This window comes from Octodon degus, unplaced genomic scaffold, assembly GCF_000260255.1.
Source record: "Octodon degus isolate 3935 unplaced genomic scaffold, OctDeg1.0 scaffold00057, whole genome shotgun sequence".
Taxonomy (NCBI): domain Eukaryota; kingdom Metazoa; phylum Chordata; class Mammalia; order Rodentia; family Octodontidae; genus Octodon; species Octodon degus.
This window is the reverse complement of record NW_004524633.1, coordinates 3,417,113-3,430,898: the sequence shown is the minus strand read 5'-3', so window position 1 is coordinate 3,430,898 and position 13,786 is coordinate 3,417,113. Positions and strand designations below refer to the sequence as shown.

Here is a 13,786-nt window from a genome sequence, read left to right as displayed (position 1 = left end):
CCCTGGTTCCGCCAAAAGAAAAAAAAAAAAAAAAAAAAAAAGGGCTTTTAAAGAACCAGGAGCAACACAAGCCAGAGGGCTCCCCCTATGGGCTGCGGGCCCCGGGAACAGTGGGATTTGGAAAATAGCCATCTCTCCAGTGTGAAGAACGAGACACATGTTCTCGCTCTGGCTGACAAGGACACTGCAGTGACGAAGCACTCGTAAGAGCAGTGGCACCTGAGAGGCTGAGGCAGGGGGACACCACCGGCCTGGGCGGCCCAGTGAGTCCAAGGCCAGCCTGGACTACATAACAAGATCCTGTCTCAAAATAACCCAAATCAAACAAAAACAAGAGGACTAGTGAGGACTGACGGGCACCCGGGGGAAAGCTGGGCACGCTGGGATGTGTCACGTGGCTCGCCGTCAGGGGTGAGGCGAGGCCCTGAGTGAAGCCAGAAGTGCAAGACCGGTGCAGCATTGGGACTAAAGTTAGGAGCCGGGAGAACCTAGGATGATGTGCACACAACGGAAGCCGCCCAAGCAATTACTGCCTTCTTCTTTTTTGTTATTTATTTATTTTGGGTTCCAGGGATCAAACTTAGGACCTTGTGCTTGCCAGGCAGGCGCTTATGCTGTTGAGCTATTTCCTGGCTGTCTTCTTTTATAAAATGTATGTACTTTTTGCTGTGAAGGGCTCAGTATCAATTTCAATTTGAACTAATAGGCTTTATCATTTAAGTTCTATTTTGTAGCCTTGTTAGAGAAATGCTGCCTAACAGAAGCTTGGGCAAACCCTCAAACCATCTAAACATGCATTGTGCATTTTAATCCTGTGTTTGGAATACCTCGGATAATTAAAAGTATTATGGGGGCTGGGGAGTGGCTCAGTGGAATAAGTGTTTCCCTGGCAAGTGCAAGGGCCTGAGTTCAATCCCCAGTTCCGCAAAAAAATAACAACAAAAGTATTACAGAACACGGCGCATCCGTTCTTACCTGTAGGGCAAGCAGGATGCTGCCCAGCGTGTACCTTGAATTCCATTTAGCAGAGTTGTTTAAAAAATCGATACAGGGCTCACCAGTATCAGGGTCTACTGTATGGAAAAAATATGATGTAGGTAACATTAATGGACAGAGAGTAGTATGGACATATATAATAAAATTACTATTGAAAGTTTATATACATCAAAATGATAAACCAGAACAATTTGCTTTCCTCTGTCTCTCCTTCTATTTCTTTTTCTGCGGTGAGAAGCACTGCGCCGCACTCCCCTCCCCCGGCTGAGCGCGGAGGAGTCCACACCGATCTCCTGGCCTGCCTTCCAGCAAGATGTGGTCGTGTGGCAGTTTTTGCCTCAAACAGAAGTAAGGTGCGATTTCTGAATCCGAAGCTGTTCTGCCTTTTTTCTCTCTGCCTCCCTGTACTGCCTTCCACTGGGTGGAAACGCGGGAGAACAAACGCCGTAGACCTGAAAATGGAGCCCACGGCTGAGGATGCGGCAGATTTTCCTCCAGCCCCGGTCTGTCACGTCTGAGAAGGAGCCACGACAGCTTGGCTTATTGCCTGACACAGCTAATTAAACCAATCCAGTATTTAAAAGTAAAGGAGTACCATGGCCAAGGGGAACAATATAATACAGGGCACATTTTACAATATTAATTTATAAGGAATCACCCAAAGATTCATGCAGAAGAAGTGCAGTATATCTGGCCACATACTACAGAGCAGAGTCCGCCGGACCCCAACATCGTGCATGCGTCCAGCTGAAATCCTGGGGCTTATAACAACGCCTCCCACGAGTCCAGCTGGAGGCCGAGAGCCCATGACTAAGCCTCCTGCCGTTCCACTTCATGGATGTGCACTGGGGAGGCCCAAAGGTTGGTGGTGGAGGCTAGAAAGTCTATGACACTGGGAGGAAGGATCTGTGCTAGCAGGCTGAGGGACCTGCACTGGAGCCGGGACGCACTGCTCAGGGCAAGCACCAAGGCACCACAGCCCTCCTCAGCAACAGGGAGGTCCCGAGCTCCTCCAGCAACCAGGGAAGCCGATGGGACAGCCTTCTCCACAAGGCTGAGCAGGGTACCATCTTGCTCTCCAGAGCCAGGCAGCGATGCTCAAGACAGAACCAGAGCTCCCCCAAAATGAACCATGGGCATCCTCAGGGACAATGAAGGCCCCGAGTGCCTCCTCTAACATGAACAGCCAAATTCATCAGGAAAGCCAACCTGACACCGTCCCCCAGCAGAATGGCCCAGGAGGACCAGTGGCTTCCGCTAGCTCCAGCAGCTTCTCCACATAGCATCCCCAACAGCTTACCAACAGCTTCTCCAGTTCTACCTTTTATGCTGCCGGCAACAACCCTCAGGTGGGCCTCCCGCACCCAACACCATGCTAGTTCAGCTCAGCTGGGTATAATAAGCTGGCCACTTGTAAGAAATCCACTCCGAGACTGGCTGTGGTGGCGCGCGCCTTTAATCCCAACACTTGGGAGGCTGTAAACAGGAGGATCACTATGAGTCCAATCTATGCAGTGAGATTCTATACACCCTGTACACCCTGTCCTAAATACAAAAAAATGAAAAAAAAAAGAAATCCACTCCAGAGAGAGTTAAATATAAAAAATAAATATAGAATAACTAGAAGAAAATTCAACTACTCTTTTGGGAAAAGCTCTTTAAGTTTAAAAATAATTATACATCCTCTGAGGACAAAATTACATTTTTAAAAATGTATTTTAGTACAGGGTCTACAGGGTCTCACTACACTTGTAGTAATCCTGATAGGAATTACCTGGGATAATTAAAAGTATTACGGAACACGGTGCAGACTTGTAGTAATCCTCCTGTTTTCAGCCTCCCAAGTGTAGGGATTACAGGTGTGTACCATCATGCCCAATTTTAATCTCCAGTTCAGTGTGCCCAGGGGTGGAGCCAGTGTGGCACGCTAGGGATTAAATCCTGGTCCCTGTGTCAGCCTAAGCAGATGTTTTAATCTGCTGAGCTATCTGGTCAGCCCCAAAATTAATATTTGAATACATAAAAATTTTAAACTATAGATGCAAAAAGCCCCAGTGTAAATAAAATTTAAAATTACCAACAAATTGCGCCATCTAGGACAGCATGGTAATGCTGTCAGTTATGTCGGGTAATCATGGAACAAATACAATCAAACATTAAAACGTTTACTTCCTAAGTGTTCAAAGAAGTTCTTGTTCCAACAACAGCAAGATTTGTATAAAGAGCCTGCTTCTCCCCCACCCCCAGCCAAGTTTCTATACCCAATATTAGAAGACTCCAAAAAGAGAACTTCACAAGTACTGTCTGGTATGGAAGAAAATACCACTGACAGGCAATTTGGCTTCTGATATACGCAGACGTCAAACATTCCATGGCCGCCTTTCCAGGCCTGGCAGCTGAGGAACAGCCTTCCCAGCCTGTCGCATTCCTGTGTAATGAAGTGTCAGGCACCCCAAGAGGCAGATGTTCCAACATCAGCTTCGCTGCACGGAGGACGGCAGTGAGGATGCATGGGACCAGGGGCTGCACTTGGGCCCCCCGATCTGACCCATCCCAGCTGAAGGCCTGCCTCAGTTTCCAGCCTGGAGAAACAGACCATGGCCTTCCTCCATCAGGGTGGGCTGGTGAGATGCAGAGAAAGAGATGGGCCTCTTGCCCCCTGTTGTCTGCTATGGAGACAGCAGTGTGGGGACCAGATGCAGAGCAACCCCCATCAGGCTCAGGCTGGAAATGGCCTAAGTATTTTAAGTGTGACTGGTACACATACACAATTTTGTGTTATATGTTTTCAAAAATAGGTTTTAGTTACACAGATACTTGGGGCAAGTACATAGGGGAATAAAAAGTAGAATATGAATGTTCTTTGCTTATGGTTGCATGCTGCCGTTCTTGCCAGTGGCCCACGCAAAGGCCATGGGACATCCATGTGCACATGAGCGTGGGTTGAGTGACACTGTACTTTACACACCTTGTCATGCAATGTGGTTTTAATTGAACACTGAATTGTCTACTTATTTCCAGACACAAATATTTATCCAAAACCTACCTGATCTCCCACTGACACCCCAGTGCAGAAGACTCTAGGGAGGCAGAAATAACCAGCAGGTCCAGCTTACAGATTTCCCTGTTTCTTTAGTGGCAATATGCACGATGGAGGATATTTTCCTTAAAATTTCCCATGTTCATGGATGTTGAGTGGGGAGTAGGTCTTCCACATCCACGGGTTTGCAGGTGTGCCCTTCCACCCACGGCTTGGGGGCCACAAGGTGCGCCCAGGGCTCCAGGGATCAAGCTCGGGACCTTGTGCTTGCCAGGTAGGAGCTAAGGGCTCTGAGCCATCTCCCCAGCCCTAAATCACTTTAAGTGATCTTTTGAAACAGTAAAAAATATTTAACAATGTGGGAGATTTATGTAATTGCAAATAAGCTAGATACAAAACTTTGTAATACCTCAACTACACAGAAAAAAAATCTATATACACAGGAAAGGGAAATTTATCTGGCAAAATGTTCAAAGTAGTTTATCTCTTAAAGACATTAGAATTCAAGGTGGTTGTGACTTTTCTGACTTTTCCTATTTTCTCCAGTAAATATTCTTACTCACGAAGTTGTTAAGGATGCATGAATATTAAGCACTAGAAGGGAATAAGGCAGCAAACTGGGACATGCATGCTGCTGTCTTTTCTTATTTATTGGTCCTTACCATTTGGGTGAAAAGGAATGGTTACGAATCTCACAGCCGGAGGGACAAAGTTGTAGTCTGGTGTAAAATGTATCGCAAGTTCAAAAACTAATCCTGTGGTAGAGAAACACAGAAGTCTCAGGGCGGTGTCTTGCTATACGATTCACCGGTTCAGGCTGCTCTGTTCCGTCTCCTCCCTGGGTGCCTGGGCTACCGGAGCACCCTTTAGGTGGCCAGCTGCTTCCGGCCCACAGCCCTCCCTTGCAGCTCACACCTCCTCCCCTCTCCCTCTCCCTCTCCTCTCTCCTCCCTCCTTCTCGCCCTCTCCCCCACAAGTTCTTGGGGCGCCCCTTCCTTGGGAAGCGGCTCCCCGGGGCGTGGTGAGCAAACCTCTCCCCCCTCCAGGACCACGTGCCCCCCTCCCAGCAGTGCATCCCACATTTCACAAACCTAGGACCAGAAGTGCAAGACGTCCTTGCAGCTCACGCTGATTTATAGAAATTCGGGGGGAAAATGTTGAGAGAAAAGTGAGAAATGACTGGGAAGCCAGCAGGCCCCTCGGGGAGGACCTTTAGAAGACATTCTCAGTCCATATGCTTTGTTTTGTTTGCATCTTAAAAATGTAATAGCAGCGGCCGGGGAGATGGCTCAGTGGAATAAGCGCTTCCCTGGCAAGCGCAAGGGCCTGAGTTCAATCCCCGGTTCTGCCAAAAAAAAAAAAAAAAGTAATGGCATCGTAAGAACCCTTGCCCTGGGGTTTGATCCCCAACACTGCAAACAAAAACAACAAAAGACCAAAACAAAATACATCTTAAAAATTAAGATTTGGCATGAAGGAAAACAGCAATCAAAAAATGTCAATTCATGCTAAGAGGCAAGAAAAGTTATACAATAAATTTCTGAATCCTCTTAAAATTCTGAGACATGACATCACGCAACCTTAGAAAGCGTTCCAGAAAAGTGCCTGATGCAGTGTAACTGTGCACATCAAGCAAGCAGACTATCAACAGTAGGAACTATTTAAAAAATAAGTTGGCTTTGAAAATACAAACCCTGCCACGGTGAGTTCTGCAGACCTTGGATGTCCGCCTTCCACTGCATCATGTCCTCACTGATGGGAGAAGCAGTGATGCCCTTCAAGCGGAAAGCAAAATTAGACGAAAAGATGACTGCTTTGCAAATCAGATACCAGGCTACACTGAACTCCAAAGCCCACATGTCTTCCCCTCACAGAGTATGTGTACACATGGCCCTAGACAGGTGTTACGTGTCTTACTACACGGAAGCCCAGCTTCAACCCACACTTAGTCATAACTGCAATGTAGAGATAACACGTAGTGCAAAAGGGTCGTGGGTGAGATGACCACACGGCGTCTGTGTGGCTCAGCGGCCAAATTAAGATTCAAGTCAAGAAGGAAGTAGTTGGAAGGCGTACACTTCTTCAAAGCTTTAGAAGACTGGATGACATATGGAAGTAGGAATGCATTATTATTATTATTATTATTATTATTATTATTTTATTGTTATTGGTGGTGGTGGTACCAGGGTGAACGCAGGCCCTTGCGCTTGCCGGGCAAGCACTTATTCCACCGAGCATCTCCCAGCCCAGAATACTCTATTTTTCTTTCAGCCTCATTTTGCTCATTGCTCAGACAAAACACCCTACTCCAAAGTTAAAGGAGAGGAGACCAGGCATGGTGGCGCCCACCTATAATCCCAGCTCTTGGGAGGCTGTAAACAGGCGAATCACTATGCGTCCAATCTAGTAGTGAGACCCTGAGCACCCTGTAGACCCTTCCCTAAAATAAAAAAAACCCAAAAAACAGAAAACAAAAAAAAAGTTAAAGGAGGAAAGGTTTGTTTGGCTGACAGTTGGTAGAGCTTCAGTTCATAGTTAGCTGGCTGCAAGGCGGGGTGGCACAGCAGCGAGGCTTGCGGAGCACAGGCCATCCGTGGCCCAGAAGACGGGGCAGCCAGCAACGTGACAGCCTTCCTCACGAGCAGCTTACCTCTTTCTGTCCCTTTCCTTGTTTCTAGGAGGGCAGGCACCTGCACCCCTCAGGCTAGTGTCACACTGGAAATGAGTCACACACCCGGGATCCAGCCACCTCTGAAAAGACCCCCGTGACAGCACGAGACCTGGGGGACAGCTGGACACAGCCAGAGCTACTTTCTTTCTTTCTTTCTTTCTTTCTTTCTTTCTTTCTTTCTTTCTTTCATTTTTCTCTTGAAGTCCTGGGGACTGAACCCAGGGTCTTCTAACTGAGTACATCCTCAGCCCCCCTTTTATTTTGAGGCAAAGTCTTAAGTCACTACACTGCCCGGGCTAGGATCAAACCTGTGACCCTCCTGCCCCAGCCTCCGAGAAGGCTGGGACTCTACACACACCCCACCATGTCCACCTGGAAACTTTCTCTTTATGAAATAAATTTAAAATTAGACTTGCACATAAAAGTTATTTTTTCCTATTGAAATAGAGTTCCAGTGGGGGGACAAGATTTAATTAACTCTACTGAAACAATTCAGTCAATATGTTTTCTACCTAAACATAGTTATTAAGGAGACTGAGTGCGTGCCCGCATGCGTAGCTCAGCTCCTCTCGCTCAGCTACACTTATATGCCCCTTCATGGAATTCTCTTTCACCCGAGAACTGCAGAACGCCCAGAAACACAACAGAGGTCAGGCCAGCTGCTGGGATCTCCGCTGGCCAACGTGCTGACTGTTCCGGACCTCTCTAGCGAGGGTCTCTCCGGGCTCCCCACAGCAGGATGAAGGCGGCGCCCACCCCGCGGCAGCCCGCAGCGCCTGCGGCAGCGGCGCACGCTTTCCTTCTGGTCCCTCTCGTCCACTCTTTTCATCTCCGTAAGTCAGTCCCACAGACACCAGCAACTTCATTGGGACATGCGCAGGGCGGTAAGCCGCAGAACGCGGGAATCAAGAGCAGCGCTGTGGGCTCAGAAGCCGGGTGGAATCCCGGGCCCAAGCCCCTCAGGCCTGAGGCTTCCGGCAGGTAAGGTGCAGTACTGCTGTTACAGTACAGAATTCCCGGGCACGCTCCCACATCAACTGTATCTGATAGAAACCGATACTCTGAGCTCAGATTCAGCGTGCTACTCAGCACCATGTATTCAATGCTTTCTGCCATGTTTACTGCTAAGTGATCGTAACTTATTATTTGTTAAAATAATAGTATCATGTCAAGTTAGGCTTAATTAAATCACGATTTATAGAATCATTGCGGATCATGCCTCTTAAAACTCATGACCCAGGGGCTGGTGAGATGGCTCAGTGGTCTAAAGCACCTACTTAGAACAAGCTTAGCAAAGCACAGGGACCGCGGTTCAATCCCCCAGCACCACATGCCAGCCAGCCCCGCCCCCTGGTGGGCTGAGCTGGCCACACACACACACACACACAAATAAATAAATAAAAATTTTTTTTAAAAAAATCATGACCCAATGAGACCCCCATCGCAGGACTCACCTTATAACTTTTCCTCATGAGCTCTCTGAAGTCTCTCTGGAGCAAGGAATAAGCCCGGCTGTACATGGCCAGCAGCCGGGGTCTGTCCCGTCCTGTTGCTCAGGGTTATTGAAAGCCACTTATCTGGGGATTGGGGCCCCCCTCCCATACACCCAAGAACTGACGGAAAGCGACTATTTTCTGGAACCCCGAACGTTCCCGGGATGCGCGGCTTCTAAGTTTGAAATAGCACGGTAACTTTTTTCCTCCTCGGACCCCTTTACCCAAGGGCTTCCGGTAGGGAAACTGAGGTCCTGCTCATCTCTGCGTGTTCCGCAAGACAAATTTGAATGAGCCCCCGCAGTCGCGCATGAAGAGGGAGGGAGACGTGCAAGCGTCAGGACGGGCTAGCAAGCGTCCTTTCTGCTTCCTGGGTGTGCCAGCACCGCCGGAGGACGCCAATTGGTTGCCAAGCAACAGGGCTGCAAAAAACCCAAACTGCACCAGGGGGGCGGGACCTTAACAGACTGGTATCCAATCAGTGATGGAGGCGGGCCTTTGGGCATCGCTGCAGCCAATTGGCGACGAGCCTCTCCTGGACCGGTAATGAGGTCTGTTCCTGCCTGGAAGCTCCGGGAGTCGGGTGCTTCAGCTCGGCACCTTTTCCCTGCAGCGACATTGTGCTGTTCTTCCCTCCAGTCTTTGCTGCGTCCTCGGCTTCACCTCGGCTGCCCTTCTTCACTCACTCTGCTGACCTGCGACCCTGCAGGCCACCCCGGGGCAAAATCAGGCCCTCTGTGATCCCTAGGCCTTGCTTGGCTCCTGGGGAGCGTTTCTCTCTGCCCTCATCTCTGCCAAATTGTGATCTGCACAGAGGCCCTGCGCCCACTGCGCCGCGGCTGGACAGCCTGGCGTCCCCTTTGGCGGCAGGCTCTTTGTTTTCCTCATGGAAACGGAAATCGGTCGGTTCAATCAACGCACTCCCTTTAGCAGTACGTATTGAGCACCTGTTACATTTGCCGCGAACAGCAGACATGAAGTCGCTGTGATTACTGCTTCAGTAGATAATAAGCGCGATGGTCTTTAAGGGACTGGCAGATCAGACACAACTAGCGGTCAAATGAAAACCCTTAGAAGATAAAATGACACCTGTGTTGAGTGTGTGCAGACTTTCCACAGCATCCCCTAAAGAATGAGGTGTGGTGGCTCTTGGCACAGCGTTTATGTCGGATTAAACATTGTCACTGGTCGAGCGATGATTTCAGTATGTAGAATTGTGGTGCCATTTTAATACATAAGACGAGCATTGTTGGGGAGGTAGCTCATGGCAAGCACAAGGTCCTGAGTACAATCCCCCATGCCGCCCCCGCAAAAAAAGAAAAGACTTGAGCATCCATGATTTCTATTATAGGGAGAGAAACAGGAAGTAATCCCTGCGAGGAGGATGCTTTCAGAGTGTGCTGAGTGCAACACAGACAACAGGGCAGTAATGTGGCTGAGTAGGGGAGTGACTCTGGGTTAGGCGCCCTGGCCAAGTGTGGCCTCTAGAGAGAGAGGGCTGCTTTGAACTCACACTGGAAAGAAGAGAAGGGCCTGACAGGTGAGAGGCTGACGGCCCAGGAAGGAGGAAGGAAGCCCAACTGCTGGGAATCTGGAAGGAGCTTGTCCAGAGAAGCCCAGCAGGGCAGCAGAAGGAAAGACACGTCAGGGGCTGGAAGGGAAATAGGAGTGGGAAGTTGGGCTCATGGGAATAGCCACGGGAGTACCTTGGAGGGTTTGAGCTGGAGCATGCCACACTCTGATTTACATTTACCAGACTGTCCTGCAAGGCTATCCTGGGAATCCCGGGGCCAGATGGAGCAACTTGCTGAGGTTCCCAACCATGCGGTAACCTGTGCTGAAACTCCCAGCGTGACAAAATGACTTGACTCTGACTCATAGAAACAAGTCCCCACCTTCAGGCCCTCCTCCATCTGAGTAGCTGGGGGTGAGCAGTGACATCTCAAGCAGCAGCCGGTTCTGTGCAGCCTGCTGGGGCCTCTGTACCTGGTACGGCCCTGAAGTCACCCAGCCTTGTAGCCCTGCATTTTCTCATCTGCTAGATGAGTCAGAGATAGTGTTTACAGGCTCGCTGTAAGGATTTGGAGAAAGAACACCTCTGAGGATTCCATCTTCGCCCAGCACAGGGGAAGTGATAGCCCTAAACTGTTCCATGTTTCTAAGGGCCTCATCAAAGTGGCTGAGTGTGGCGGGCATGCCTGTGACCCTGGAACTCAGAAGGCCAAGACAGGATGATTCTGCAAGCTCCCAGCCAGCCTGGGCTGCAGGGCTTGAGCCTGCCTCACACACACACACACACACACACACACACACACACACACACACCCCTTGATGAATTACTCCTATGATTCTAATTTACAGGTAAAGGACCCAGGCACAGGCTGACCAGACAGCTTTCGTGGGTTACACAGCAGGAATCAGCAGGGCCAGGGAGCAAACCCAAGATGCCCAGGACGTGAACTCTGACAGAGGATCAGGGTCTGGTTCCAACAAATAGGAAGGAAAGAAGTCAGAGTACCCTTGTTTCGTATGAACCTGCACTTAGAACATCTTAATGACTTCAGCAAAAAGCTCGTGGAGCTGAGGAACAAACCACCAGAGGGCAGGATATAACATCCCCCTAGAAGTCATTGGCTTTTCATACACCAGGAATGGAGCAGCTAAGAAAAAAACCTCAGGAAAACAGTCTGCTCACAGCAGTTAAAGCGTCTAACCCATCTAACAAGGAGGGACCGACCTAACCAAGCAGATAAAGACCTCTACGAAGACGATTTGAGAATACTGAAGAAATTGAAAAAGACACTCAAAAATGGAGAGCTCGCCCATGTTCACAAATAGGCAGAATTAATATTGTTCAAATGGTCATGGTAAGGCTGTGCGTGGCAATCCCAGCACTGGAGGCCAAGCGAGGAGCACTGCCATGAGTTCAAGAGCAGCCTGGGCTACATAGTAAGAAAAAACAAAACAAAACAAAACAAAAGAGATAGCCATGTTACCAGGAGCAATCTATGGATTCAGTGCAATCCCCATCAAAGTAGCAATGACACTCTTCACAGAATTGGAAAAAAATAGTCCTAAGATTCATATGGAAACACAAAAGCCCCAGAATAGACAAAGCAATCCTAAGGAGAAAAATAAAAACCAAAATAAGACTGGCAGCATCCTAATACCCAATTTCCAATCACATTACAAAGCCGCGTTGAGAGAAAGACCATGGCGCTGTAGAGCTGCACCCAAAGGAAATGGAAGTCAGCGCAGTACGGGAATATCTCGTTTCCATGTTTATTGGAACACGGTTCCTAATGGCCGAGATATGGAACCAGCCTAGGGGCCATCACTGACTGTGTCATCGTTGGATCTCGGTGTCCCCTTGAAGGCCTCATGGGCTCAGAGATAGTTTGTGGAGGGTGACTGCATGGCGGGGACAACACAGCTGGCTTGCAGTTAGGGCTGGGGCCTGGTGGAGACGAGCTGCTGGAGGCGTGGCCTGGGCAGTTCACCCCTTCTCCGCTCCTCTCCTCTTCCGGTTCTCCACGACCTGAGCAGCCTTGTCCCATCAGGGCCCTCTGCCGGGTCACTCAGTCCTCGGAGCCAGGTGGTTGTGTGTGGGATCCTCTAACCGTGGGCCCAGACGGTCGCCTCTCCTGTAAGCTGTGGGCACCAGGTACGTTGTGCCAGTGACAAGAAGGTAACCAAGGCACACGGACAAAGAAGACGCGATCTGTGTGCGCAGTGAAGCGCGGTGCAGCCACTGAAAGGAACAACGTTCCGCCATTGAGGGAAAATTGGCTGTGCCTGGAGACCACCAGCCAGGCTCAGGAGGGTAAATGTCGCGTGTTCTCCAGAATGTATGGAGGCTAAAAAGGATGACAGGAAAGAAGAAGGGAGCCTTGGCACTGGACAGGAGGAAGGGGCAGAGGTGTAAGACCGTGTGATACGAGGAAGGAGTTCATTCCGTGAACGGAAGCCCCAAGCCTGAAACTGGGAGACAGTGAGAAAGAGAGTGGGGGAGGGGGGGGGGGGGGAATGATGGAGCCTGACCTGAGCATGTGGAAATCTACCCAAAAGTCAAAAATAAAAATAAATTTTGAGGGCCAGGGAGAGAGCTCAGTAGCTTAAGTGCCTGCTGACAAGCACAAGGTCCTGAGTTTGAGCCCCAGTACCAAAAACCAACCAAACAACAAAAATACATTTTAAAAAACATTCTATAGGGCTGGGGAGATGGCTTGGTGGTCTAAGCGCCTGCTTGGCAAGCGCAAGGACCTGGGCTTGATCCCCAGCACCGCGTGCCGTGCTGGCCCCAGATCGTGGGGTGTGCGCTGCCAGCCACCGAAGCTGGGCATGGTGGTGCATGCCTGCAATTCCAGTGCTGGGGAGGCTGAGACAGGAGGATCACTACGAGTCCAAGCACAGTGAGACCCTGTAGCAAATAAGTAAGATTTTTAAAAAGTATTATGTATAATTTGCTATCCATGTTTATATATGAATAAAAAATAAAGACTACACAAGATTACCAACCATCGAAGCGCACGCCATCGGTATGTGTAGCTTGTCTTCTCATTCAGCTGTATTCATTAAGAACTCTCTTGATTTCTACAACGTATGAATTTATAACACCCTGTATGTTGCTCCAAAATACCAACTAGTAGATACCTTTTGTATTTTAGTACTTTTATGCTGTTTAGTGGGAGTAGGTTTAATTGAATGCTTGTCAGAGTTTAAATGGGAGAGGTTTATTTTGGCCTACACGTGCCTGGGTTTCAGTCCCTGGCGGCAGCCCAGCCCCAAGGCAGGAAGGCATGGTGGTGGGGCTCAGGCAAGGGATGGCTGTGCCCAGCAGGGGGCCAGCAAGCAGCGCAGGACAGAGCTGGGCCTGCACTTGGCCCTCCCGGGCTGCACTCCACGGGCTGCCTCTGTGACCAGGCTGGGGCCTTCCACAGCTAGTCGGCCACTGAGCTCCTGTCCTGTAGTCACCTCCTAAGCATGGAGGCTTTGAGGCTGAGTTGCGTCTAATCTACACCAAGCCCGTAACTTTTTGGGCTTTTGCTCAGAGTCATCCCCTCTAAAGCAAGACAAGAGGTTGGCAAGACAGACACTGTGTTGTACCTTTACCATAAGTAGAATTCTAAAGTAATCTCCAGAATCTGTAACCCTTGTATAATCTGATGCGTTTGCTCCTGTGATTAAGTTACATGGTGCATTTGCCTATGAGGTTTTCTAGGATGAGCCTGACCTAATCAGGCAGCCCTTGGTTGGGTCTGGGCTCTTCCTGAAGTCAGTGATTCCAGGCATGGGAGCCATCCTGGGGCAGGGGGAGACCCTGCATAGACTTTGAGAATGGAAGGGGTCACATAAACCTTTTCTCCCACACTGTAAACAGTGAGGGTGGCTTCCAGGAGCTCAGAGAGGCCCCTGCAGACAGCAATAGAAGTCAGAGCCCGAGTCCCACACCCACTAGGAGCCGGGTTCTACCACAACCGCAGGAGCTGGGAAGCAGACCTAAATTCCCAGTTGGAACAGTCAGCTCCTGGCGAGATCGGGGCAGAGAATCCAGTCAAGCCACAGCTTCACCCGCTGCCAACAGGA

At 49.6% G+C, this 13,786-nt stretch overlaps 1 protein-coding gene across 1 annotated transcript in view; it reads right to left on the bottom strand.

Moving 5' to 3' along the window:
• Positions 1-8,558, bottom strand: part of Ube2u (ubiquitin conjugating enzyme E2 U (putative)) — a 50,532-nt gene extending 41,974 nt beyond the window's left edge. Inside the window, exons 1-4 of the mRNA XM_023718302.1 lie at positions 8,162-8,558; positions 5,730-5,811; positions 4,699-4,791; positions 976-1,073 (exon numbers count right to left, since the gene is read on the bottom strand). Coding sequence (XP_023574070.1) covers positions 976-1,073; positions 4,699-4,791; positions 5,730-5,811; positions 8,162-8,227 — 339 coding nt within the window. The 5' untranslated portion in view covers positions 8,228-8,558. The remainder of the gene's footprint in view (positions 1-975; positions 1,074-4,698; positions 4,792-5,729; positions 5,812-8,161) is intronic.
• Between the last annotated feature and the right edge of the window lie 5,228 nt (positions 8,559-13,786).